Below are 27,538 nucleotides of genomic sequence, written 5' to 3' on the forward strand. Positions count from 1 at the left end.
GCACTGCCACACCCATTGTCAGAATCAGCTAGGAGACCCTCAAGTGGGAGCCTTGTGGTCAATTTGTTAGTGCCTCTTGTGTGGAAGAATCAACAAAAAACAGTGCCAAATTCCAATATGTCTACATTCCCCTCCTTCCCACACCTACACTTTGGGGTTATAAGGTGTTATATTTTAAAACTGCCTTTGTTTTAATGCTCTACTGACCTGTATTTTAATACCGATGATTTATTTTAAAAAAGTAACTGTTTTAATTTTTAGCCACTGTTAGAGGTATCGGTTTGTTGGTTGCTCGAGAGCAATCAGGCAAGATGCCTCCAAAGCGTGCTCTAAGGCTTTCTTATTAGTGATAAAACCTTTAGAATGCAGAGCGCCTGTATTCCGTGTCTTGCTCATTCACTGACAGAATCTGAGAGTGGGCAGTCCTTAAACCTTCCCCAGCAGAGTAGTTTCTTGACGCCCAATCTGCGCCTCCCCTCTCTGCGCGGAAGTTTTCTGCCCAAGGAAGGCTTGGGTAACGGGGGACCTCCCTCCTCCCCGCTTTGCTCCGGCAAGGTGTCCTGGCACCGCCTTGCCTCCTCCGCCCCCTGCCTCTCCTCTCCACTAGAGGCGTGGCTACCTTCCTCCGCTGAGGACGTGCTGCTTCCCACGATCTTTGGGGGCTCTCTGTAATCCACCCAGCCTTTTCCCTCTCGCCCCTGAGCCGATGGCAGTTCCCTGACAGCCACCCTGAGAATCTTTCAGCGTTGAAGGCCAAAATACAAATATATTACAGTTTTAATCTATTGTCATTAAAATTATGCGCAAGAGATTAGAACCATGATGTGAGCATTACAGTTTCTTGAGACCACAGTCGGTCACAAACATATCACTTTTCAATACAGTAAAGAAAAGCTTGTCGAAAGACTCACCGCAGAAGTGAGACGGGCAAGAATTTCAGCATTGGTCTCAGTTGTGTCTTCAATTTTTCTATTGCTCCTGTTAAAACAAAAAGTTTTTTTTTTTAAAAAGGAAAGGTTTGTAAAGGATTGCTCTGATTTGCCTGGTGCCCTCCAGATAATGTGAACTACAGCATCCATCATCTATTAGGAATGTTGGTTGAGCCTTTAACATATTGGGAACACCACCTTGGAAAAGCTGAATTAGACCTTAAGTTAAAGGATGTGCTTAAAAACAGGGAAGTGAGGTGTGTGGACTAAAATATTCTGATTAAGACATGTCATGCTATAACTGAAGTGTCCCATCAATTTGTCTTCCTCTAAATGCTTTTATTTATTCAAACTTGCCCAAGTTAAGAAGAAATGCCACTGTAGAAGCCAAAGGGTACAATAATCTAGTACAATAATTCACAGTGACATATACAGAGGCTGAACTGCAGCCCTGCTTCAGGAATGGCACCCAAAGGAATTAAACTCTTACATTTTAAGGTCAATCAAAGGGTGGCAAGACACCACCCTGTTATCTGTAATCAAATGAGGGGTGCAAGGAGGTCTGAGCTGAAGCAGGACTTGTCTTCATCATGGCAGCTTCTCATGAACTACAGCGAAAACCTAACTGGAGTAACTGGGACCCAGCCTAACCCCAGCTTGCCCTTGGCACCCTCTCTTATTGTTGTGAATTTGGCTAGTTGATTCAAATCAGTTCATGAAATTAACATCCTTTCTTTGATGCCTCTTGACTTTCAGGTCTACAATGGAGGAGGCCTCTGGCTTATGTATCTCATAAGTGTAAGGTAAAGGTAAAGGGACCCCTGACCATTAGGTCCAGTCATGGCCGACTCTGGGGTTGCGGCGCTCATCTCGCTTTATTGGCCGAGGGAGCTGGTGTACAGCTTCCGGGTCATGTGGCCAGCATGACTAAGCCGCTTCTGGCAAACCAGAGCAGCGCACGGAAACACTGTTTACCTTCCCACTGGAGTGGTACCTATTTATCTACTTGCACTTTGACGTGCTTTCGAACTGCTAGGTTAGCAGGAGCAGGGACTGAGCAACGGGAGCTCACCCCATCGCGGGGATTCGAACCGCCGACCTTCTGAGCAGCAAGTCCTAGGCTCTGTGGTTTAACCCACAGCGCCGCCTGTGTCCCTATCTCATAAGTGCACAGGAACACTTACAGCAAGGAGACCCATCAGCCCTATGCCTCCCTTATACAGAGACAGACCCTTGCCTGTCCACTTCCTTTCTACCTGACCTTAGACCCTCTATGACAGTGGTTCCCAAACTCATCCCCCCCGGATAGCTTGAAAATTGATGAAGGTCTTGGTGGACCACTAAATGATTTTGCTGCCTGCTGTAGCAATTGCAATGCTATATTATCTTTAATTGTATTTTTATTGCTTCTGTAATTTCTTAATAGATAGAATTCAAATTGTAATACAATAAATATACAATATGAGAAATAAAAAGCAATAAAAATACAATTAAAAACAGATATGAATATTTAATGTGGACTTCTTCGTGGACCACCTGAATGAAGCTTGTGAACCACTGAGCTCCATGTACCAGTTTGGGAACCACTGGGATACAAGTTACTATAGTAACTCAAACTTACTTAAAATCATTCAATAAAATATGGCTAACCTGCTGCAAGACTTCTTTCCCATAAGAGTGCTTCCTATAAATAATACAGGGCCAGCTATAGGCTGATTTAGGTAACACAAACCATGTAGCCACACAGTTTATACAATGTAAGTAGGAAGATTATGGTAGGAGTTTTCACAGGCAACAGCCTCTGTGATAATATGCATAAAGTAGAAGGGAAGGCTGGTAGATTATTTAACAGATATAACCCAGTCATCTGCCAAACTTTCAGAAAGAATTGCATGGAGAATATACTTACAGATTACAGGTATTAATCCTTGGAGGAATAACAGGCACTAGCTGCAATAAGAGTTTCACACCATTTTTCCATCCATCATCTCTTTCATATTCACAGAAAAGATATGTACACTCATCAGCTGAGAACTGGTAGAAAACGTACTTGTCTTGAAAATAAATCTGTTTATCCACTGTGTAAAAAGAGGGGGGATAATTCTATTACTCTTAGAAAGTGTTTTCTATCAGCTTGCCACAAAACCAAAAACTTGAAGTAACTGCTAAGCAAGTATTGGAAATTAATCCAGTAATTTAGCTTCAGTTGACAATGAAGGGCTAGTTCACACGTACAGACCAACCATATAAGATACGTTTTGAATACAAATCATGTGGAAAACACACTGTGAACTGGGCTATACACTGGGCTATATACAGATACAGCCTGCAGCAACCATTTCAACATTTTAAGCAACATAAAAAACCCAACATGAAGTAGCTTCATGTGAAGTAGCTTCTCCTGCAATATCAAGCATGCTAACAAAAGCAATTACCCAAAACAGGGATTGCTTTAGCATGGCTGGAAGTGTGTGAGGAGGTGCTTTACACAGACAGCTTGAAGTTGGAATAATCTTTACGAATTGCTTTTTTAAGCAGCTACCATGCTGCAAAGGCCATGTACAAATCAAGTTATAGTCAGTGGCAATGACACAGAATCCCTTCAAAGTAAGACAAGGGTAAATAAAAACTGGTGCAGAAGTGACATGAAGCTTGAAAGAATGGAGCAGACACAATCCCAGCCATGGAAGAGAAAAATTACATTACACAGGGAATTTTGAAATTCCCAAAGACATGAGACAAGGCTTAATGGAGCCCCAACATGTAAAGAACCACAACAGAGATGAGAGGTGACTAGGTGGTTCAGCAATAAATGGAGAAAGGGAGCCATCTCTTGTTAAGGAGGCAGAAGACTTGGCAGCGGCCTGAACGTGGATAAATGATTGTGAGCTTGAAAACAGCGACAGAAGAAAAGCTGCAAAGGTAAAGAGTACTCCTTATTCAAAGCCATCCTTCAAGAATTCATTTATTTATAAAATATAGGGTCATCGGTGTGCATACACGTTATGGAGTACAAGATGTAAACTCCTTGTTATGCAGAGCTTGCTATCTAAAACGTAATACAGGGGAAACAGGGACAGAATTTGCAATTCTTCAGTCAAAGGTTCCTTTCAATATACTAAAAAGGCTCCACCATAATCATATGGTGAACTACTGTATTGTTTACTCAGCTGCACAGTATTTAGCAACAGGATAAGGAAAGTATCAAGGTAAAAGGAGGGAGGGAGTAGGGGAGAGAAAAGAATGTACATTCTGAAAGTTGACAAGTATGTCCCTGGGCAAAAATATCTAGTAAATATCTCATCATAATTATTCAGGATATGAAAGATCGCATGTGAAATATATACCAAAGCAGCACAGAGGGAGCCCAACAGAACAACAGATATCTGTCTTTTTCTCTCCCCCTTTGTAAACATAATAAATCTAATGCCCAGGGAAAGATGAGGACAGGAAGGGAAATTGAATACCTTCGTAAAACGGGTTAGACTTGCTTTCATAAAACTGACCTGATAACACAATTCTCATATTCAGTAGGAGCTGCCAGATACCAGCTGCTGTAGATCTGCTCTTTATGAAAGGACAGCGCTTTAAAAGCCAGTCTACGAGTTCAGATCCAATGCAACTTCTCCTAAACAAGCAAAAAAAATTATGGATTTATGTAGTGATATTTGTAAGATTGAGCGATTTGATTTCCTCCCTTTTCTTTATGCTTGGCTAGTCGATTACTTTGATGATAATTCCCCGATTGCTTTATTTGTTCGTGTGTTATTGAGCGTATATTTTGGGGAAATTTCATGTTGTCCACTTATTTTTACTCTTATGTTTGCTGTAAACAAATGTATAGGTTCCTGCAGCCAATTGGAAGTCGCGGAAGTTGCAGACTTTCGGGTTCCAAAGAACACTCACAAACCAGAACACTCACTTCCGGGTTTGTGGCGTTCAGGAGCCAAAACATTCAACTCGCAAGGCATTCGGGATTCAAGGTACAACTGTATGTCACCAAAAAGCAGCAACTGTCTGCAAGTGCCCAATCTGTCCAGGAATGGGGGACCTCATGCCTTCCAGATAATTTTACACTACAACTTCCATCATTCCTGACAACTGACCATCATGTTTGGGGCTGATGGGAATTGGAGCCCAACAGCATCTGGAGGGCTACAAGTTCCCCAATCCTGAAGTACAAAATGAACCACATCGTTCAAAAACTTGCATTTCATCCTACAAACAATTTCTCCTCCTCCAGAAGATTCTTCCTTATTATCTCAAGATGCAACTAGTTGCAACTAGACATCCCCCTCAGGCTAAACTTCTACTAGCTTCCCTACAAGCTAATCTACACATATAATGTAACTTCCCTAGAAGTCACTTATTTCATCTTCTCCCAACCTTAAAGTCTGGCTGTACCATTAACATGGGATATTATGTTGGCAACAGAGAGGCAACACATTTCAACATCAGGCACATGTATGAGATCTTTGCACAGTCAACAAACCAACTCCTACATTTAAAATGTGAGCAAACTTCATCCTTTCAGGAAAGAATTGGCAGACAGCGTCACCATTTTTCAGTTTGGCATAATAATAAATCTGCATGCATTTTTTAAAGATGGGAATTTACAAAAAGAATTGCATTTTTTAAAGATCCTTTCAATTATTTGTTATAAAAACAAGAAAACCAGTTTTGCTATATGTTTGGTTAGCTAATCAATTTGTTCTCAAGTAGTCTGGAAGTTTCTCTACAAAGAACATATACCAAATGCTATAAATAAAAGATTATTTTTTTATTGATTGCATTTCAATCAAAAGGTAAGAAACATCGCTCAAGTCAGAAGCACCGCTACACTGCCTCCCTGAGGGCAGATTCTTATGACAGGGTCATGAAAACAATCTCCATCCTTTGTAGATTCCACCCCCCTTACCAGAGAAGAGATGCACATTATTTGGCAACACATGCATACATTATATTAGATCAACCAAAGTTTGTTACTAACAAAATATTTTCAGGAATAGCACACAAAAGCAACAAAACACAAAATGGGAATAAAATTAATAAGCAAAACTGTCAGCTTTGATCACATCCAAGTTCATTGTCATTAGTAATAGGATCCTGGTATACGAAAAACATTCTAGGATAAGGAGGGACAGTTTGCTTCTCCTTGCCCCAGGAAGATATCTGCCAATGCAGGTAACATATGGTAGCCAGTCCAGTGCTGCAAATGCAAGGGAGTGAGAAATAGTAAGGAGAAAACTGTTTTGTTAAACTAAGGCAAACATGGCTACCTGCAAAGTCCCATCAGAGACATTCTGTCTTTCATCAGATCAGAAGCTTGTAGAATGAAAACATTTCTGAGAGCTCTCCCAGCGCATGAGGCACCCTCTCCATAAATCTAAAAGAAAAGACAAATTGGACAAACAATAAATTATGCAAGCATACAAGGTTATAGCATTAGCACTACATAAAAGTTACAGAATGCATTTGACAAGTACAAGCATGATTTCACCAAGCTTTTCGTATTTGGATAAGGGATTCCTTATCAGCGATATTAAAATCTATTGACATTAGAAAGCTGTAACCCACATTAGCTGTTACAAACTCGAAGATGAACAAATGTACCTAGCTTCAAGGCAGCATTAATGAAATACATATCTCAAAAGAATGAAGGCATGAAAGAGTTGTTAAATGAGGTTTTTAAAAAATTACCTTGCCTGGAGGATTTTCCAGATAGGGATTTGAAATTCTCCTGGTTATAATCTGCAAGAAAAAATATATTACAATCACCATCATTATCTAACAAACATTCAAAGCATGACAAAGAATCTGTTAGGCTGCTGGTGCATTAGGGTGTAGGTTTTGAAAGCATTAGGGCAGCAAATTCATAGGAACGTTCAAATATTGGTGCTGGTACTTTGTCTATAAAGTACTTAATTTATTTTGCTGTTTTTAACACAACAACCTACCCTGTTCCCCTCGCCCAGATAATTCTCCTTTCAGCCCTCAGCTTTGCTCACAAAACACGATCTACTTCTTTATTATAACATTTAATAATACACAAATTTCAGACTGAAAGCTCTCCAAAGATTACAAATATTTAAACCATACATAACAATAAAATACTTTAAAACACACACATACAATATCAGGGTGTTCCCATTCCCATTAGAACATACCAACCCATCACTTGGCTCAGGAAATTGATTCCCCGGGGGGGTAGGGAAATTGAACATCCTGGGGGTAGGGAAAGGATAGAGAAGGTATGGCTGGACTACAGATCCCATTACGTTTGACCACTGGCCATGATGGCTGTGGCTGGTAGGAGCAGGAACCCAACAAAACCAGTTTTGTTTTACAGAAGAGACCAAGAGGTCCAACCCTCTGAAATATTACCGTTACATTTTAATATAACTATATTAATAAGAAGGGCCAGATCTAGAACATCAGATGCACTGTTCAGATCAGTCTTATTGTACGTGGGTAGAAGAGTAAGTGGGTCATACAGCATAAGCTATAATTATAATTAAATTTGTACCTCTCTCTACAGGGGGAAACTTGCGGGTAATGGTAAGTGTGTGAGCTGCATATTGAAATAATTGACTGGCTGGGTCCCACATTTGTGAAATATTACAACTCCCTCTGCCTATATGTATGCAAAGTAAAACAATATATTATTGTTTCAGAGGTTGCTACCAAAGTCTCAGGACTCTGCCTTCTATGAAATTCAAACAGCACAACAACAAAAAAGAGCAGCACAGAACATTGCTAGACCTCCTTCGCTCTCCCTGTGATTAAATATGCATATAATAAAAAGTGCCAGAATGCTTTACAGCCCATTTACTCTTGCTAGCATGCATATCTTCAGCACCCCATTCCTCCATCAGTCTACGTGCTAATGTCCCTGTTTGTTTCCAAACTTTACTGTGTATTTGATCAACAGAAGAGGCACAAATTTCCTTTTTTCAGCACACCCTGGCTGATAAACAGAGAGAAGAGTTAAACCTAAACAATACACACCCCACTTCCCCCAAAGACTGAACTTGTTTGGGCCCATTAGGCCAGAGGAGAGAATTATAGCTGCAGCTCCCACAGGGAAGGGTCACAGATCATCTGCCTTGCATGCAGATTCAATCACTGGTGTATCCAGGCAGCAGCGGCATAGATAGCGCTGGAGTATCTGGGGTACCTCTTCACACCACCCCACAGAGGCCTCAGAAGAAGATGCCCCCAGCCTTAGAGACCCAACAGGGACTGGCTGAAGGTGAATGTGAGACCACCATCTTGCTGCCGGCACAGCATGGTGGAAAGGCTCCCCTTCAGTGCCGGGCACTCGGCTCCCAGGCAGGTACTGCACACAGCAAGCACAAGAAAGGCCAGAACACCCTGCCTGCCTGCCTGCCTGCCTGCCTGGCCTCCCACTTGTCTGTCCATTCCCAACAGCTGGGGCTAGTGGGCTGGCTGGCTGGGCTCCCTCACCCAATTGCTTACGTCAAGGCCACCTCAGCTCCTGGCAACCAGCACCCCCTGGCCAGCCCCAGAGGAACCATTCGCCTGGGGAGCTTGTAGCCCGAGCTGCTGCAACAAATAGTCACACAAGCCTTTGGGAGGCAGAGACTCAAAGGGCATCAGAAGAGGGAGGAAAAGAAAGGTGAACAGAGGCCAGTGTTGCCCACGGCACCCCTGACTATCATTCAAGGCACCCCAGGGTGCCATAGCGCACTGGTTGAAAACCACTGGCTTAAATTATCAAAATCACACACAGAGCCATTTCACGAAGTTTCCCATGCGGAACGGCACACGAATTTTCAAGTGGAAGCTATCCCACTGTATCAATGTATGAAGCAAGGCTGTGTTTCTTTCTTTTTGTTGCATTTTGCCCTACCTTGTTTTACAGCCTTAGCTCCCTATTTCTGCCAGCCAAACTGCTGAACATCCTTAGAAAGGGTTGCACTTTGGGTAGAATCATGGCGTTCCATACAAGAACTTCCCGTCCCTTTTGTTTCTTCTTCCTCAGCATTGTGTTATCTCATCCAGCAGCAGCCCACATAAATTGAGCAAATTGAAACTGAGTGAAAGCACTTGTGCAAGATATTGGATTTATAAATCCAACTGGCAAGTCTTTGCACTTTGATCCACTTTCTTGGATTACAGCGTATCATTCTTTATAGTCCCTGTGGGTAAGAGTATTTTCAGCTCTGCCAGAACAGCAGAACAAAAAAAAAAAAAAACCCAAATCAAAACCCAAGTCCCAACATGCCATGGAACATACCTTTCGAGTACTCCATGCATGAGAAGCACATCTGATTTGAGTGCCTCGTCGCCTACTGATCTCCACCTAGCCCAATTTTAAAGCAGTTGGTGTCACTGGCTTCCTACTCTGTTAAAATCAAGATACTGCAAATCTATAAATCAACGTCAGTTTTCAAAACACACATGCTTTTTAAAACACTAAGGGGGAAAAACAAATCAAGAGAGCACTAAAAACACATACACCTAATTATATAGGTAAAAATAAAGACATGGATATACATACACATCCATGTTGGGGAAATACAGATTTTGTAAACTTTTTATGTTGCCAAAGTAGTTAAGCCACCTAAAAAGAGCTACATGTCACTGTGATTATGGTCAACGGCAAGTGGTATTGAGGTGTCTCATGCATTTTCAACTCTGAAGCTGGAGCTGCAGCTTCATAGTAGAACATACTGTGGTACCTCAGGTTACAGACACTTCAGGTTACAGACGCTTCAGGTTACAGCCTCCGCTAACCCAGAAATAGTACCTCGGGTTAAGAACATTGCTTCAGGATGAGAACAGAAATCGTGTGGTGGCGGCATGGCGGCAGCGGGAGGCCCCAATAGCTAAAGTGGTACCTCAGGTCAAGAACAGTTTCAGTTTAAGAATGGACCTCCAGAACGAATTTAGTTCTTAACCCGAGGTACCACTGTATCCCCTTTTCTCCTTTATGCTTATGGTGCTCCATGTGATATGTTACGGAAGGCACAAGTCCCTCGTTGGTCAACTCCAAGCCAATTTTTTTGCATTCTTTTTAATCCACTTCTACTCAGGAGCTATATAGTCATAATGGTGACATAATGGTGAAATGCCATTCAGGCAAACTAGGCAGACACCATTGCTATTACAAAAGCTAATAGAGAGTTCCTTGGGTGCTTTTTTTAATTAACTGTAAAGTATCACCAAAAATGGAAATCAGTAGTTTACATCCTCTAAGATTACAGTGAAGTCGTTTCCTCAAAGAGAGGGAAACTCTGGAAGGAAATGCCTGCAACAGAAAGACCAAGAGGAATTTCCAACGTCATTTTTGCAATAATGGACCTCCAAACATTCAGACAGAAATACCTCTACTTTTAACATCATGTTTCCAACATCCTGCCATAGGTGAGGTCATTCAATTCTTTTGACAGAAAGGGAAATTAGTGGCAGCAAAATGCACAGGGAATTGTGTTCATAAACCCATTGTAAGATGCAGTGCAAGAGAGAAATAGATCCATTGCAACTTACCCCATAAAGTACACCCAAGCGTTTAATAGGAAGAATCAAAATGGAAATAAAAGGTCCAGCAATATTTTCTCGTTTTTTCAATTTAATGTTAAAGCTATGCCAGTAAATGCTTATGAAATTCTGCAAAAAATACTCTGACTTTAAATTAAATTTTAAATGCCAGCATTAACCAATTTAGGATGTAATCCAATGCCCACTAACCCAGAGGTAAGCCCCACTGAGGTCAATGGAATTCAGTTCTGACCAGATACAGAGGGGGTTGCAGTAATTCTATCTATACAATAGAGAGTGGGAAAGTTTGAGAGTAGCATAAGGGCAGAATTTTATTCTGGCTCCATAATAAAAAAAAGAAACCTCTCTGAAACAAAATACGCTCTGAAATCACTATTAGATTCCTTGCATACTCCAAGCTTGTCTAAAAATGTACTGTAGCTCCAACATGCATCTGAGGACTTCAGCCCTCATTTGCCTCCTAAGTCCCGAGAATCTGTATTGTGAGGCATAGACCTGCTGATGAGATGGAAGCCCCTCACCTGCAGAACATAGTGATCAGGTTAATATATGCAAAAGGTGAGACTATTTTTCAGGTATCTTGGTCCAAAGTGAACAGGGCTTTATACACCAAGACCAGCTTCTGGAACTTAGCATGGTAGCTAATTGGCAGCCAGTGCCACTTATATATGTAAATGTACAAGAATATGCTCTATTCTCTGATGTTTGGACTTAGTCATCCGAAGTCCTTTGCTGAGTCTCCTCCGGGGACCCTGAATAAGCAATCTGAATACAGATCGAAGAATAGTAAAATCTCATTTTAAAAGTTACAAAGGCCACTTGCATCTCTCAAAACCAATACAAAGTCTCCTTGAACAGATGCTATCCAAATTCAGTGTCAACACAGGATCTATTAGCTCCACATTGCTCAGAATGAAGCTTCCCCCTGCTCTGCTTTATTGTGATACTATAACTGCCTATGTTGCTTTCTCTGAACTAGAGGCCATTCCTGGAAAAGTCCCATAAGGCAGGTTTTGGGGGTTTCTAAGCAAAGGTTGCATGGCCACCTGTCATCTAGCTGAGATTCCTGCATTGAAGGGGGTTGGACTAGATAATGACCCTCAGGGTCCCTTCCAATGCTACAATTCTATGGTTCTACGATAAAAAGAATGCTGTCAGTGATAGCGGAAAAACTCCTACGGCGCTCTATCAACTGTTTTGGTTGTGATTCCCTACACACTGTAGTCCCTATGAAAGTCAGGTCACATACCTCTACCTAGGATTAAAGAGCTGTAAAAAAAATATGCACACAATTAACATAGCATGCAGGTAGGCCTGGTCTAGAGAGGTAGTTCCAAAAGGAGCAGGAGAAAGTAAGGAGCCCATGGAGATAGAATTGAAAGAGAGGTAGGGTGGATGGATGCCACAATGCTGGAAACAAGCACTAGAAGGCTTAGGACAGAGGATGAAGTCAGACAGACTGGAAGACCAAAGAGTCCCAGTTCAAGGCAAGGGTAGATGAACCAGGCAGCGCGGTGGGAGTCATATGGTACAGCTCACCATAAAGATTTGATCTGGTCGCGAAAGGGTAATTCCGTTCAGTACCATCAAGAAAGGAATAATGAGGAAGCCAAGTAAAATATTCGCTACTTTTATTCCCATGTCAGGTTCACCTTAGAAGTGTCTGAATAATATACTATTCTGTAGCTTTTGTACTTTAGAAGGGAGAAGAACAGATCAAAGAATAAGTTTTGGCAGTATACTAGAAAACATTCAGTAAACAGGTTTTTTAAAACACTTGAAAAACAATCTGTATGTTGTGTTTCCTAAACTGCGTTTCAGACAGTTGCTCTGGTTTTCAGACGGCAGACTGAAATTTGTCTTCCAATGAAGCCTAAAAGCAGAGGGTGATCACACACTGGACTGTAATTGAAAATGCACTACCTTAAGCATATTTACTAAGAAGTCACTATCTCTACATGCACTGGGTGCATAGGATTGTGCAGTCTTTAGTAGTTAAAACACTGTATTTATCTTTAAGCAACTCATTAATAATGTGTCTCATTAATACTGTGCGCTATATCCCCACATGCATGCCCCTTCTGAATTTAAGCTATCATCAAGCACAAGAGCTCTCATCCACTAAAGTTGGTTGCGACGAACTCCTATTAAACTCAGTAAAACCACTTGGTGATTAGCTTAAATCCCATTGCTTTCAGTCCAGTCCTATTCAGGTTTACTCATATGCTACTTTCTCCAATGTTTATGTTTAGGTCCCACCTTTTCTCCAAGGAGCTGAAAGTTATCTCTTTACACCTTTTATCCTCATAACAACTCTGTGAAGTAGGTTAGGCAGGTAGGCTGGGCTGAGAAACCACGACTGGCCCAAGGTAACCCTGTGAGCTTCATGGCTGAGTGAGGATTTGAACTGTGGTCTCCCAGGTCCTACTCCAACACTTTAACCATTGCACTTCGCTGGCTGTCTACACCACACATAAATCCCAATCCGTTGGGTTCACTTCCAAGTATGCACGCACAGAATGGCAGTCTTAGCTACAACTAACGTCAGTTTGATTGGGATTGAATAGTTTAATGCCTTTGTGTCGTCTCTCTAGATCAGGGGTCAGCAACGTAAGGCCCACGGGCCGGAAGTGGCCCATGGAGGTCATTTGACTGGCCCATGAGCTGCTCCCGAACTGAGGCGCCCGCTCATGTGCTGTGCTAAACCAGCGCAGCGCGGGGACTTGCTTGCCCAGCTCTGGAAATTGCGTCTACACAGATGTCGGAAATCGTAGGCGCACACGCACAGATGCTGAGAAACGCGGGTGTGCACACTCACGCGCCATCCAACCCAGAGGGATCTCCGCGGGACCGATCCAGCCCAGGAAAGATAAATCTTGCCTAGGTAAAGGTAAAGGGACCCCTTGACAGTTAAGTCCAGTCGTAGACGACTCTGGGGTTGCGGCGCTCATCTTGCTTTACTGGCTGAGGGAGCCATTGCTTGTCCGCAGACAGCTTCCGGGTCATGTGGCCGGCATGACTAAGCCGCTTCTGGCAAAACCAGAGCAGCGCACTTAAACGCCGTTTACCTTCCCGCTGGAGCGGTACCTATTTATCTACTTGCACTTTGACGTGCTTTCGAACTGCTATGTTGGCAGGAGCTGGGACCAAACAACGGGAGCTCACGCTGTCATGGGGATTCAAACCACCGACCTACCCCTGCTCTAGATCTTGGCTCATAAGCAATTTCAGAGACTCTGCTGTGTGTGGATGTGTTGGGAGGTGGGGGGTTCATATCACACTTAGCTGAAGAGTTCAAAGGCTTAAAGAGGCCATCAGCTCCAGCATCCACCCAGCTGCAAGAGAAAACGTTGCAACACATGTTAACCAGACCTAACTATATACAGAGGCAGAGACATTCCACCATAATAGATCCAAGTGATACAGACAAGAGGAAGAGGACCAGACAGAAGAAAGTAGACACAAAACCAGCAAGGTTATTCCCTGATTGATGAACCTGAAATACCAAGCACACCAACAGACCTGGGTTTTACTTCTTTTAAAAACTGGGCCGATTCAACTATTTCAGATTTAGTGTGGCTTGTTTTGTTTCAGCATTAATGAAAAACAAACTAACAGCAGCTATGTCAGCTGTTCTTCAAAAAATATGCACACTAAACACCTCGGCTATTTCCGGGTGTTTACTTAATGCGATAAGTTAGCTTTGGTATCATGGAAGAAGTCAACAAAAACTGGCTCAAGAAGAACACCTGTTTAGATTTCAAGAAGCTCAGTGTATTTTGTAGCAGCTGACTCAAAATTATAAAGTTATTTTTTTCTGTAAATATGCACCAAACTCAGCATTAGATCAAAATCTTGTTCTTCAACTTAAAAAGGAATTGAGCTCTGCTTCACATCTTCAAATGTCAAGATGAACAGCCTTGAATAAATTGTAGGTCTTCCTCTCTTTCCTTGATTAAAGAGAATAAGTGGTATTCAAGACTTATAGTGGCTTCACTATTTGGCTGCCGTTTGGACAATTACTATTTAGGCTAGTCAAGGGCTTTCAGATGTTAACACAAACCAACAACTGGGGTTGTTGAATAAGTTTCTACATATAATCATGCTCTCCCAAACTTTATCCGTCTACTGCTCCTCAGAATTAAAAATTAAGAGGAAAAAGTTTGTGGTTTTGAAACCCATGAATGAGTACAGTACGGTTATGCTTCAACTGAGTCCATGTCAGTCCAAATGAAAAGCACTCTCAGCACTAAAGACAGGTAGAAATTTGCTTGAAGCTACTAAGGCATGGGTAGGCAAACTAAGGCCCGGGGGCTGGATCCGGCCCAATCGCCTTCTCAATCCAGCCGTGGATGGTCTGGGAATCAGCGTGTTTTTACATGAGTAGAATGTGTTCTTTTATTTAAAATGCATCTGTAGGTTATTTGTGGGGCCTGCCTGGTGTTTTTACATGAGTAAAATGTGTGCTTTTATTTAAAACGCATCTCTGGGTTATTTGTGGGGCATAGGAATTCATTCACACACACACCCCAAATATAGTCCTGCTCCCCCACAAGGTCTGAGGGGCAGTGGACTGACCCCCTGCTGAAAAAGTTTGCTGACCCATGTACTAAGGGGTGAACACAGAACAAGTTGAAGCTAGGCACTGCATGAGGAGACACTAAACTTGGCATCCTGGCTAAAAGGGAGAGAAAATCATGTCCTATCCTGCTCCTCCTCCGCCTCTTCTTTTTTTTTAAGAGGAACATTGATCTACATTCACTGAAACTTATTTTATGGGCTTGTTGCTGGACTTAAATGGGATCACTGGAGCCCAGTCTGGTGTCTGTTTCCAATGTAAAGGTTTAAATTTGGTATATGAACAGATTAAATTATCCACTCAGAACATGTTCAGACTGCATTTTCTTTACTTCTGAGTAAATAAGAGGGAAAGTAGTACTCCAGGGATTAGGGTGTTGATAAACTTCAGTCCCAGCATCTCTTCCCTCACAAAATTAAATACTACTAAAGAATTTAGTAGTATTTTTAGATTTAGGAAGGCTGTACAGAATTTGTTCTAAGGCTGCAATTCCTTAAAGAGTTACTAAGGAGTAGACCCAGCAGGCAGTCATTTCTCATGTGTGTCTGTGTGCTTTGTTTTTTGTTTGCTAAAGATACAATAAATTCTAAATAAAATATTTTTAAAGCATAGTAACAAAAGAAGAAAGAAAAATATGAGACTTAATGAGAAAAGAATCAGCAGAATGCAAAAGTGAAAAATGAATACACAAAAATTAAAATGTGAAAGAACAGCAGAAACTTTTTTAAAAAATAGATACATAAATAATTTAAATTTAATGGAAAATTTAAAATGTGACTAGTAAGGTCACAAGAAAAGCCTGCTGGATCTGGCCAATAACCTATCAAGACCAGCATTCTGTTCTCAAAGTGGCCAACAAGATGCCTATAGGAACCCCAAACTGGTTTCCCCAAACTGGTATTCATAAGTTTACTTCCTTCAACAGTGGTACTCCAGCAGTAACAGTTAAAAAATGAAAATACATTATCATATTATTCAGGGGTCAGCAAATTTTTTCAGCAGGGGGCCGGTCCACTGTCCCTCAGACCTTGAGGAGGGCCGGACTATATTTTTTTTTGGGGGGGGGGGAATAATGAATGAATTCCTATGCCCCACAAATAACCCCGAGATGCATTTTAAATAAAAGGACACATTCTACTCATGTAAAAACATGCTGATTCCCATATCATCCGCGGGCCGGATTTAGAAGGCGATTGGGCCGGATCCGGTCCCCAGGCCTTAGTTTGCCTACCCATGTATTATATTGTCTATTTTGTTGTGATTTTAATTGTTCCAATGCTATTTACATTGTGAATAATGACATTGGGTTTTCTTTTGTTTTTGTTTTCATTTTGTAACCTATCTTAGAACCTTTCAAAATAAAATGTCAGATGTGGGTGGATGACAGGTAGTAGTAGAATGCAAGACAGAAATAGAGGCTGAATGTAAAAATCCTATCCATGTCTACTCAAAAGTAAGTCCAACTGCCCTTGATGGGACTTAAAAGGTAAAGGTACCCCTGCCCGTACGGGCCAGTCTTGACAGACTCTAGGGTTGTGCGCCCATCTCACTCTATAGGCCGGGGGCCAGCGCTGTCCGGAGACACTTCCGGGTCACATGGCCAGCGTGACATCACTGCTCTGGCGAGCCAGAGCCGCACACGGAAACGCTGTTTACCTTCCCGCTAGTAAGCGGTCCCTATTTATCTACTTGCACTCGGAGGTGCTTTCGAACTGCTAGGTTGGCAGGCGCTGGGACCGAGCAACGGGAGCGCACCCCGCTGCGGGGATTCGAACCGCCGACCTTTCGATCGGCAAGCCCTAGGCGCTGAGGCTTTTACCCACAGCGCCACCCGCGTCCCTTGATGGGACTTACTTACATGTTAATTGTGTATACTTATAGGATTGCAGTCTTAACCTGGAAGCAAGGCTATTTTATGTTATTCAGTTATTAGATTTAGAAACCACTCTTCATCGTAAGATCCCAGGGTGGTTCACGGAATAAAATACAGGATTAAAAACATGAGAATAAGTAAAATGAAAACAGCAAAACAATAACCCCCCTTCCCTCAGACACAATTAAAAGGCTGTAGAATATTAATCAGCCAAAGACCTGGTTGAAGGGGTATGTTTTCGCCTGGTGCCTAAAAGCGAACTCTGGAATGTAGTCAATGCCCACCAAAAGAGAGGCTTGAAGACAGTGCAGATCATTGGTGACATCAAGCTCAGATGGGATTGGCCAGAATATTCTTTTGCAGGAAAACTTGATCTCAAGCTACACAGCAAAGGAAAAATGCTTCAACTGACACCATGGCGATTCCAGTTGATTGACAGGTAGGCAGCCATGCCACATGTCAAAGTGACCCACAAGGAGTGAGGGAGCCAAGGATCTGGTCCAGAAGGCTGAAAAGGTTCCCCACCCCTGAAATTTACGTTAATCCAAACAATGCAAAAGAGAGATAATTAACTAAAAGTGTGGGGAGTGTTGGTTCTATTTTAGATCAACATAAAAGGAAGAAATACTAGCAACATTTAACAACTGAAAGAACCTTAGCTGCTGATTATATCTGAAATGAAATAGAAGTATTTTATCCTTTGTTCACGTACTTCAACGGTTGCTGCAAGGACCAGTTAAAAGGGTAAAGAAAAAGCCAAGAGATTCTAATCTTGATTTATTTCACTTAGGGAATACATAAACAGAGGATTACAATAAGAAAAGCTCAGTATTATACATATGGGGTCTATTTTTAGTCGCATAATGACACCTGCTACAAATTATCCAAATGGAATCTCCATGGCAATAAACGCTCAGGCTGTACAAAAATAAAAAAATAAAGGCCACCAATATAAATTACAGTTTCAAAGTAAATGCTACTTCTATACAAACTAAGTCACCCATTTCAAATATTCATGGAATCATTGGGACTGGCTTAATCTACTGACCTAAGGTTTTCCATGCACTAATGCAAACCATACAATGAATATCTTAAGATATAAAACCCATTATTCGACTATATTATGAAAACAAAGCAAAATGCCTCTCACAAGACCAAGCAACAGGATGTATTTATCCCCTTTATTTAATACTTCTATACAAAATATGGTATACAGGTGTAGCAGTAGATATAGGCCTCACATATACAAAATAAGCTTCAACAGAAAATACCAGCATTACAACACTTGATCAACACATGAGTTTTTTCTGCACTATCTACAGCACAGATTGTGGTCCCTTGCCTTCCTACAACATAGGAATATAGGAAATGGTTGGTTGGTTAGTTGGCTGGTTTCTATCCTACATTTCCTCTAAGGAGCTCATGGCTCCCCCTCCCATTTTATACTCCCAACACCCCTGTGAGGTAGGTCAGCTGAAAGATACCAGCCCAAGGTTACCAAGTTAGCTTCATGGTTGAGGAGAGACTAGAACCCCAGTCTCCCAGGCCCTAGTCCAGCTCTCTAACCACTACGTCACATTGACTCCCTGGTTCTCTTGGTCTTCAACACATATTTGCTATCACGTAGCTTCACAATTAATACTGTGCGTACAGCAATAACAATAACCACACATTAGCATGCACAGAGTGCTAGCAGCATCCAATTACAGCAGCAGGACTGCTTGCATGTATGCATGAGCCCTTGCTGCTCATTAACCCTCACCTTATTATACTCCCACATAAATCAATTGCATTATATGGTCAAGCTCACATGTGGGTGGGTCCACAGCCATGTCACAACATGCCAGGTTGGCTGAGGACTGAGTCTCTCAACATCTCATCCATCATACCTTTCACACCAACAGTGCTTTCTAAATGCTTTGCCACCTGTGTACAGCTTCCCCCACAACTAGCAGCTAATAGAGGGCATTATATCCAATTGCAGCGCAATAATTTCCACCTTGGACTTCTCTACAGTTCTTTGATTTTGCTGTTCGAGTCATCGTCATACCAGTGGCCTTGAGAAACCGCAGATAACCTTCCTTCCTAGAATTTCCATGGCAAAAAGTTTCACAATTAAAACTACCATGTAGAATCTTCCTGTCTTTTTCAAAAATTACCCAGTTCAATAAAACTAGCATACACTGTTTGGTCTCCCAACTTGTTAGTCAAGCCTGAAACTTTCTTCTGCTGCTGTGCTGCCAGCATTAAGGATAGGCAAGCAGAGGCAACAATCTGGAAGTCAGGGAACTATGCAGTCTTTATGCTTTTTTCAAGTCAAAGTGTCACATGTTCCCATTGTAAAGATCTATATTTCCATTTCCACTGTGATCAGAGCACATGCATACATACTGATGAGGTCATCAATGGCTACTGGTCATAATGGGTACAGCTTGTGAATACCAGTTGCTGGAAACCACAAGAAGAGAGAGTTGCTGGAAACCACAAGAGGACTCTTGTGCTCAGGTCATTTTTCAGAGATTCCCACAGGCATCTATCTGGTTGGCCACTGTGAGAACAGGATGCTGGACTAAATAGGCCATTGGCCTGATCCAGCGGGCATTTCTTATGTTCTTACCTATATCTGATCAAGTTTTCAGAATGTTTTGATTGCCTAATGAGTAAACAACGTCTGCCTGATGTTGTAGACACAAAATAAGCCACATCATCCACATATATCAGGCTGCCAACTTTACAATTTATTTTTCATCTGTTCTTGTTTGTGTACACATAACTTATGACTAATAGCTAGTTTCTGAAATGTATGACTAGAAGGGAAGGAGTTTTAGCTACGTTTCCGGTTCTGTCACTCAGATGCCTTGCAATTGTCATGTACCTGTACTAAATATCCGGATGCCCTTACTTGCAAAATGGGAGATGACAAAACAATTACGCTTTGATAACTCATAGACTAATGAAGGTCTGCCTTAACTAGGATGCTATTTCTGAGCAACCTCGTTTCAAAGCTTCTAGATGCCATACAAGTATAATCTTCATATGTAATTACTGTTTGAAGAGAGCTTTGGGCACGCATATAATATTAAAGATAATTATTCTGACATATGAACAACTTACATACAACAGCATTTAAATGCCATGGGTAACCTATCCCCATGAGGAATCTTGCCTCCAACCTGAACTATTCACATGTTCCCAAATGTCAGATCCAAGTGAACAGTTATAGCTATGAACAATCCCTAAAAAGACTTTCAATGAACGTGGCATCAAATGTAACATATGGGTGATATAATCACATAATTCAGCTATAATTAAACATAACTACCTCTAGTATTAAAGTTACATGTGAAAAAAGCTTTGTTTTATGAGCCTTGATAGCTCAGTTAGTAGAGCATTAGACTATCAGGGTTTGAGCTGCCCGTTATGGGTCTGAGCCCCACTTTGGGCAAAATCCTCATGCGTTGCAGGGGGTGGACTAGATGACCCTCGTGGTCCCTTCCAACTCTACAATTCCATGATTCTATGTCTACAGATTGAATGAGATCATAAAGACAACCTAGGACTTCTTTACAGAGATGCATAATTGCAATAGGCATGTTTTCCCCCAGCAAGTACATTTTTAATACAAGTACTTCTAAAAACTGCAAATAGTGAACAACATCTTAAGAAGTATTACCCATTCTCACAAACTTACAGAAAGAATGCCTCTTTTAAGATGATGCCTGCTACAGCACATGTATACATCATCCAAAAACAATGCATGCTTCTTGCTTCAGAATTGTATATGCAAAATTACCGGATGCAAATGTAAACAGTAGATATGGCTAAAAATTATTTGATCAGATTGCAGCCCTAACCATTAACAGATGATTCATCAATGGAATACAGAATCTATACTATACATATATCAAAGATGGATGGAGCAAACAAGTAGGGCCAGTAGACACAAGGTATGGTCTCTGACAGGGACAACCCATATAAACTGCCAGTAGAAATTTCCTTGACCAAGGACCAGGAGAATTGCTGCTGATTGTATCTTGTTGTTGTTTAGTTGTGTCCAACTCTTCATGACCCCATGGACCAGAGCACGCCAGGCACTCCTGTCTTCCACTGCCTCCCGCGGTTTGGTCAGACTCATGTTGGTAGCTTCGAGAACACTGTCTAACCATCTCATCTTCTGTCGTCATAGATTGTATCTATGATCAACCAATTCACATGCTACCTTGTCCCCGGGGATGATGACTAGAAGAACCTATTATCCTTGCCTGGGAATAAGTTCTACTGAGCACCACAGCACATTAAACTGCAAACCAGCAAAAGGAGTTGAGATACATTCAGAAATGGCACAACATTTTACTCCTTAACTGGTTTATTGAAGTGTAGGGAATAGACTCAATAAACCAAATGGTCTCCAAGGTGCCACAATGATTTCTAACAGCAAGAACCAATCTTGCCAATGATTACCTACCTGGGAGACAACCCCAATGAACACAGCAGGGCTTACTTTTGAGTAAGCATGCCAAAGATGGGTCTGCAAGCCTAATTTCTCTCAAGTAAATCATTCCTCAGATAAGCCAGTGGCTTCCTCTTCCTTTTCTGTCCACAGCCAGAATATGTACCATATAGAGCAAGGCCTCCTTCCAACCCGCGACCACAACTACAGGACGTTAACTCTCTTTAACTTCAGCATGTTTGGGAATTCAAGGCCCCAGAATCGCCACAAATACTGTGCAAATTCCACAGACTTAAACGAGATTTGTGCAAGGGTACCAATATATATATATAGGGCTGCAGCTTCAATCCCAATGCCCAATCCCATTCTTTTATGTGTGTAAGAGTCTCACGCGTCGCGTTGCCATTGCATACCCCCCTGCAAAGTGCAAAGCCTGCGCACGGAGAAAACTCCCCAAGGCTTTGCCCTGTGGAGGCCGGTGGGGGTGGGGGCTTAACTACCAAATGCAGGGCAGATCCCCTACCTTGGGAGGTATACGGCCGGTCACATACACACACACACGCGGGCACACACTCTTACCCGGCCCCCGGCGGCTGAGCTCTTCCTCCGCAGCGTGAGTCCGCTCCGGAGCAGCGCCGGCAGTTCCCTCAGCTTTTGCCGCAGCTGCACTTGCTGCTCCTGGTCTCTGGCGCCGGCGGAGCTCTTGCCGATGAGCAGAGAGTCGGCCCTGTCACACAGGGGCTGCATCTTGACGGAGCCCCCAGCCATGCATGCTACATTCCCGAGGAGACACCCCCCCTCCTCTCTCCTTCCCTCCCTCGCTTGCTCGCTCCGGCCGCGTCCCTCTTCCTGCCTCTCAGCAGCCTCACTCAAGCCCGCTGGCGCGCGCGCGCGCACACACACACACACCTTTCGCTTGTTATGCAAAGCGCGCCTTGCAGGCGAAGGCGTTCGTAGCTGTCAGAGCAGTAGCGGCGCCCCCCGCCTCCCTTCTGGGCTTGGGAAGGGGGCAGGGAGGAAACACGCCTGCCTGCTCCTCAAATTGCGCTGCCCCCAGCCGAGGTAGGCCCGGGCGGGAAGTCTTGGTCGCACAGGTGCAGGGAAATGCGGCAGGAGCCTGGCGCGCTTTAGCCCGCCACTTTTCCCTCCCTCCCCTTCTCTCTCGTTCCTCTCGCCGCCTGGCTATGACGGGGACAAACAAAAGTCCAGGTAACCTGAAAAGGGGCGGACACAATAGTCACGACCTGCTGTTTTACCTGAAACCTCTCCCTCTTTTTCTATTCCTGCCCAAACGCTCCTTCAGGCACCTTATAGGGGCCACTGCAAGGGTGCTTCCACTCACCCACCCCCGTTTCGCTTCTAAGGAAATCACACAGGAGACTTCAAATTAGGTGTCTTGCCCGAAGTATGTTCTGAAATAAATAATAACAATGTTCACTTTGCTGGATTATTTCCATTAAAAAATAATAATGAGCAAGTTTTACTAATGGAATCCAGAATGTGCCGCTCATCCCTCTCTAGCTGATGCTTGGTAAACAAGGCACATGAGCAGCGAATGCCATGTCTTAAATACAGTATCCACAACTCCCATCAATCCGGCAAGCCCATTTTCACATTTTTTATGTTGTCAACAAATTTGTTGAACAATAAATGTTTATCGTAAGGCAAAACGGCTCTCCCTTAATGTTCTGAGATTAACAAAATTTAGTACACTCATGGGTGAACTAGGTCCCAATTGAGGCACGTGTTATTGTGCCAGCCCAATAGCTGACTTGTAAGTTGGTAACTAGGTACAAATTCAGTCTATAACAACAACCGTAGAAATGGTTTAACAATATGGTACAGTTCCCATTTTCTAACAACGTTCTGTTATGTGCATATGTATTGCATATACAAATATGCTACAACAAACTGTTGGCACTTACAATTTTAGGATGAAATAATGGAGGGAGACCTTTGACCTTTTCTCTGTCTCCTGGCTAACTTTACTCAGCATGCAAGGAGTGGCTGGTGCTGGCACTGACCCAACCAAAAGGCCAAAGGGGCAGGGCAGACAAACTCTTAATCCCAGGGTTGTGGGTTTGAGCCCCACATTGGGCAAAAGATTCCTGCATTGAAGGGGGTTGGACTAGATGACCCTTGCGGTCCCTTCCGACTCGACAGTTCTGTGATTCTAAGTGAGAGGCACCTGGCAACAAAGTTAGCCTGAAAGTAGCCCAAGGTCTACAGGTGGTTCCCAGCCCACTGCTTGAGAGACAGCTCCAGTATAGAAGTACATGTAAGAGGCAGACCTTTAAAATTCAGATTGTATTGCATTATACCAGTCTATCAAGTTCAATAGGTGAAAAGGAAAATGGAGGGATGAGTTCTAATCTTTTCTCCAAATTGGCACTCTTCTTTTTTCCTCCAAAACTTCCTATCAATCACTGAAATCATTGCCCTGATAGGGCTAGTACCTTTTTGAAAATCTGATCTTGTCCCTATGGAGCTAGAGGGGAGGAAGAAGGCTTTACATCCTAATTCCTATATTTTAATTTTGCTGCGAAGGATGAGTCTATAAACTCCGTTCAACCCACACATGTGGGCACCTAGAGGGATAGATTGCAATTCATATATGCCTCTCCTAGCTATTAAAACCCACCCCACAGGACAGACTCCCATCTGAAATCCTGGCAAGCTGTTGCCAGTGTAAACAATACTGCACTTGATGGACCGATGGCCTGACTCAGTATAAGGCAACTTCCTACATTACTATGTCCGGTGTGTGTGTGTGTGTGTGTGTGTGTGTGTGTGTGTGTGTGTTTTGTATTCTGGGTCATGTGTGTTTTGTATTCTGGAGGGTTGTGCTCCAAAACAGTGGTTGTGAGGGACATAATGGGATTTGAACATTTGCCTGGAAGGATACCTGGAGACTAGTAGCAACAGGGTTATTGCTGGTTGTGCCACTGGGGCTGAGGGGAGTGAGGGGAGGAGCTGTGGCATCATGTATGTTGTTATACAGGGGGTGGATTGAGGGCACGTCCCCATTATAATGAGTTCATTGGCTTCTGGCATTTATGGGTGATGTGGGTATAGTTGCTAGCACAGTTCCTGATTGGTGGACACTGGTATAGTTTCCAAGGATTCTGGGAAGATTCCCATTATGCTTCTGATTTTTATTTGTATTTTGTATTTTCTGGTTGTGTGTCTTTCCCCTCCCAGGCAAACCACCCACTGGATACAGTGGCCGTTCCATCAACACAGAGCATCTGTACCTCCTTCTTTCCAAGAGTAATGTACTGTATTTTTCGCCCCATAGGGCGCACCGCCCCATAGGACGCACCTAGTTTTTTTGGGGGGGGAATAAAGAAAAAAAATTATTTCCCCCCCAGGCATGGGGCTGGCGTGGGGGAAGCCCGAGCTTCCCCCAATCCCAGCCCTGAGAACAGCCTGCTATCCGCAAGCCTAGGGAGGCCAGCAGTAAGTCGCGCCAGTCTCCCCAGGCTTCGGAATGCAGGCAGCTCTGCGCAGGTAGCCATCGGGAGGCGGGCCCGATTTTGCGCCCCGCTCCGGATGGCTGTGCAGAGCTGCGCTGGCCCCAGGACAGCAGGCAGCTCTGCGCAGCCATCGGGAGGCGGGCCCGACTTCGCGCCCCACTCCGGATGGCTGCGCAGAGCTGCGCTCACCCCGGGACTGCAGGCAGCTCTGCGCAGCCATTGGGAAGCGGGCGTGAAGTGGCGCCGGTCTCCCGAGGGTTTTGCAGAGCTTCCTGAAGCCTGGAGAGTGAGAGCCTGCATTCGCCCCATAGGACGCACACACATTTCCCCTTCATTTTTGGAGGGGGAAAAGTGCGTCCTATAGGGCGAAAAATACGGTAAGTGCAGAATGCTTCTGTTAAGTTCTGCCTTTGGGTTTATTAATCTTCCGTGTGTGTTATTTTGTTTGTTTGTACATTTGGTTTTAAACGAAGAGTAAAATGAACTAAGAGTAAAATCCAAGCTGGGTTTTTGTGTGTGTGTGTTTTTCCAAATTTTGAAATATGTGACTAGATCTCTCGCCACAGTCCTGCATTGTCGCTGTTGTTTTAATATATCTGAAAAGAACATTGGCCTAAACAAGAAAACTGCTTTGACCACAGGATCTGCTGTACCTCAGCTACAAATATCAGCTCACGTCACCAATAATATTGTCATTTTAACAAATTAGAGGAAAGGGTTGGGGTTGTTATGTCTCCTTGGGGAAATTAAAGCTGTTAACACTTTTATTGGGCATCTCTGCTTCTGTGTCATAAAAATGCCGTTGCTAATATACTGCCTTCCCCCCCTTGCAGATCAAGGTTAAACTGAAGAAATGCTCTGTGTTGAGACAAGCTAACCATTTGTTTTCTAAGGATGTGAAAATGTGTACTACACACACAAAACTCCTAGAAATAAATCAGGGATTCAATAGGTGCATGATCCAAGTTGAGATGTAAAATGCATAGGCTGTGTGAATACAATGTTAAGACTGGTTTTTCAATTGTGCTGTTTGGTCCTCTATATGCATATATATTTCCTTATGGGTCATGAAATTGAGGGCCAAACCGCATGTTATTTTGAGCACTTATAAGTGGGTGTCGCTGGTTTAGATCAGAAATACTGCTATGGCCTAAGAAGAATCTTTAACCCATTATTTCCTTGTATTATTTTCCCATTGAAAGGCCACCAGCAGCAGCACATATATCACATGCTATCACAAATGCTAGTGTTGGGTACCAAAGATGATGCCTAGTCAACATCCAGCATCAATTTATCCCCGGGATATAGGGGGGGGGAATCTGCAGGGGAAAGGCCAGCTTTTAAATTGCAGGGCTGATTAACATAAGAGACTCCATAAGAAACACAGGCCAGCACACATTTTCATTTGGCTTGGCCTAACAGGCAGTTTGCCATGGCGCCTGCCAGCAACGCAGCGCAGCCAGTTGCAGCCAGGATCCAAAGAGCTGCTTAAGCTTACACAAGGAACATGAATGAGCCCAGTAGAAATCTAGAGTTTCATTTCACTTTCAACAGCTGTTCTTCTACCATGCCATATCACAGACACTTTTGAAGCACCCGTCAGTTCCACAGCAAAACAGTTTTCACTTGCAAAATTAGATTCATGGCTCCAGAGTGTTTTTCTGTGAGTTTCTTATTTGTTCTTCTGTGGGTTTGGAACCTTATTTGATATATGTGATATATTTGACACATGCATTTCAGTTGTGTGTGGACAGGGGCAAACCACCTGCACAGCCAGATGTGCGTTTGATGCTTTTGCTGCAGTATCAGAGGCAGATTTGGGGGAGCGTGACTGGTTCGGATGCATTGGTCACAGAGACTCAAGAGCTTCAGTTGCAACATAGAATGGAAGACGAGAGGCAGGGGAGCTCCACATTTTGGCGTAACACGGGATGCTGCTGAAATTTGAGACCCCTAAGTCCAGCACTGGCAGTGATATACGGTAAGTCACTGTTCACCTTCTGCAGACTCACAACTTTAAATAATAGCTTGTCACTCAAGCAGAGGGGAATGCTGCAGAAAATCTCTGACAATGTATATGTGCACTCCCGCTCCTAATATTTCTTTAAATTAATTAAAATTAGATTAGGCACACCATATGTTGTGGAGCATAATCCAAATGCAATGATTAAGTGCCATCATTTTGCGATGAAGGAGGAAAAAAGTACAACACCTGCATAATTTCAAAAGAAAGTCAGGAATGAGGATGGATACACAGCTGCAATGTATTAACACTATAGAAGATTCAGTTTTATAGCATTGCTTAGCTGCAACGAATGCGGGTTGCCCCAGGCAATTGTTCATGGCCTCACTCTTATGGGAACAGAACAATACATTTCTCCTAGGTAAAACAGTAGGAGGCCAAGAAGCACCTGATCCATCTTTCAACACATTTGATAACATGGGACAGCACTGAGCAATTGTTTGTAATACATGTAATTGTTTGTAGTACATGGTGATTCCATTTGTTTCTTGTGTACCAAATCAGCTTGTTTCTCTAGGCTGCACCAGCTGTTGGACTTTTTAAAATAATAATTGCAAAAGTCAATATAATTCCTTTTTAATTTTCTGCCTGCCTGTTAGGAAATCAAAGACAGCTGTGTTTCATCTGCAAAACTGTATTTGTGGGCACTATTATTGAGTGCCCCCAACATATTTGATCTCATA

General features: G+C 42.9%; 1 protein-coding gene and 1 long non-coding RNA gene across 3 annotated transcripts in view; one reads left to right on the plus strand and one right to left on the minus strand.

The window, feature by feature from the left end:
* Positions 1 to 22,528, minus strand: part of RAPGEF5 (Rap guanine nucleotide exchange factor 5) — a 122,111-nt gene extending 99,583 nt beyond the window's left edge. The window contains exons 1-6 of one of the 2 annotated variants that reach the window (XM_028750093.2): positions 21,936 to 22,528; positions 6,630 to 6,680; positions 6,209 to 6,315; positions 4,436 to 4,557; positions 2,839 to 3,007; positions 912 to 978 (exon numbers count right to left, since the gene is read on the minus strand). In XM_028750093.2, coding sequence (XP_028605926.2) covers positions 912 to 978; positions 2,839 to 3,007; positions 4,436 to 4,557; positions 6,209 to 6,315; positions 6,630 to 6,680; positions 21,936 to 22,124 — 705 coding nt within the window. In that variant the 5' untranslated portion in view covers positions 22,125 to 22,528. The remainder of the gene's footprint in view (positions 1 to 911; positions 979 to 2,838; positions 3,008 to 4,435; positions 4,558 to 6,208; positions 6,316 to 6,629; positions 6,681 to 21,935) is intronic. The other variant, XM_077937004.1, reaches the window with a different exon arrangement.
* LOC144329323 (uncharacterized) overlaps positions 1 to 27,538 on the plus strand; it is a 349,880-nt gene that overhangs the window by 138,237 nt on the left and 184,105 nt on the right. The window lies entirely within an intron of this gene.

This window comes from Podarcis muralis, chromosome 12 (genome assembly GCF_964188315.1).
Source record: "Podarcis muralis chromosome 12, rPodMur119.hap1.1, whole genome shotgun sequence".
NCBI classification, from domain to species: Eukaryota; Metazoa; Chordata; class Lepidosauria; order Squamata; family Lacertidae; genus Podarcis; species Podarcis muralis.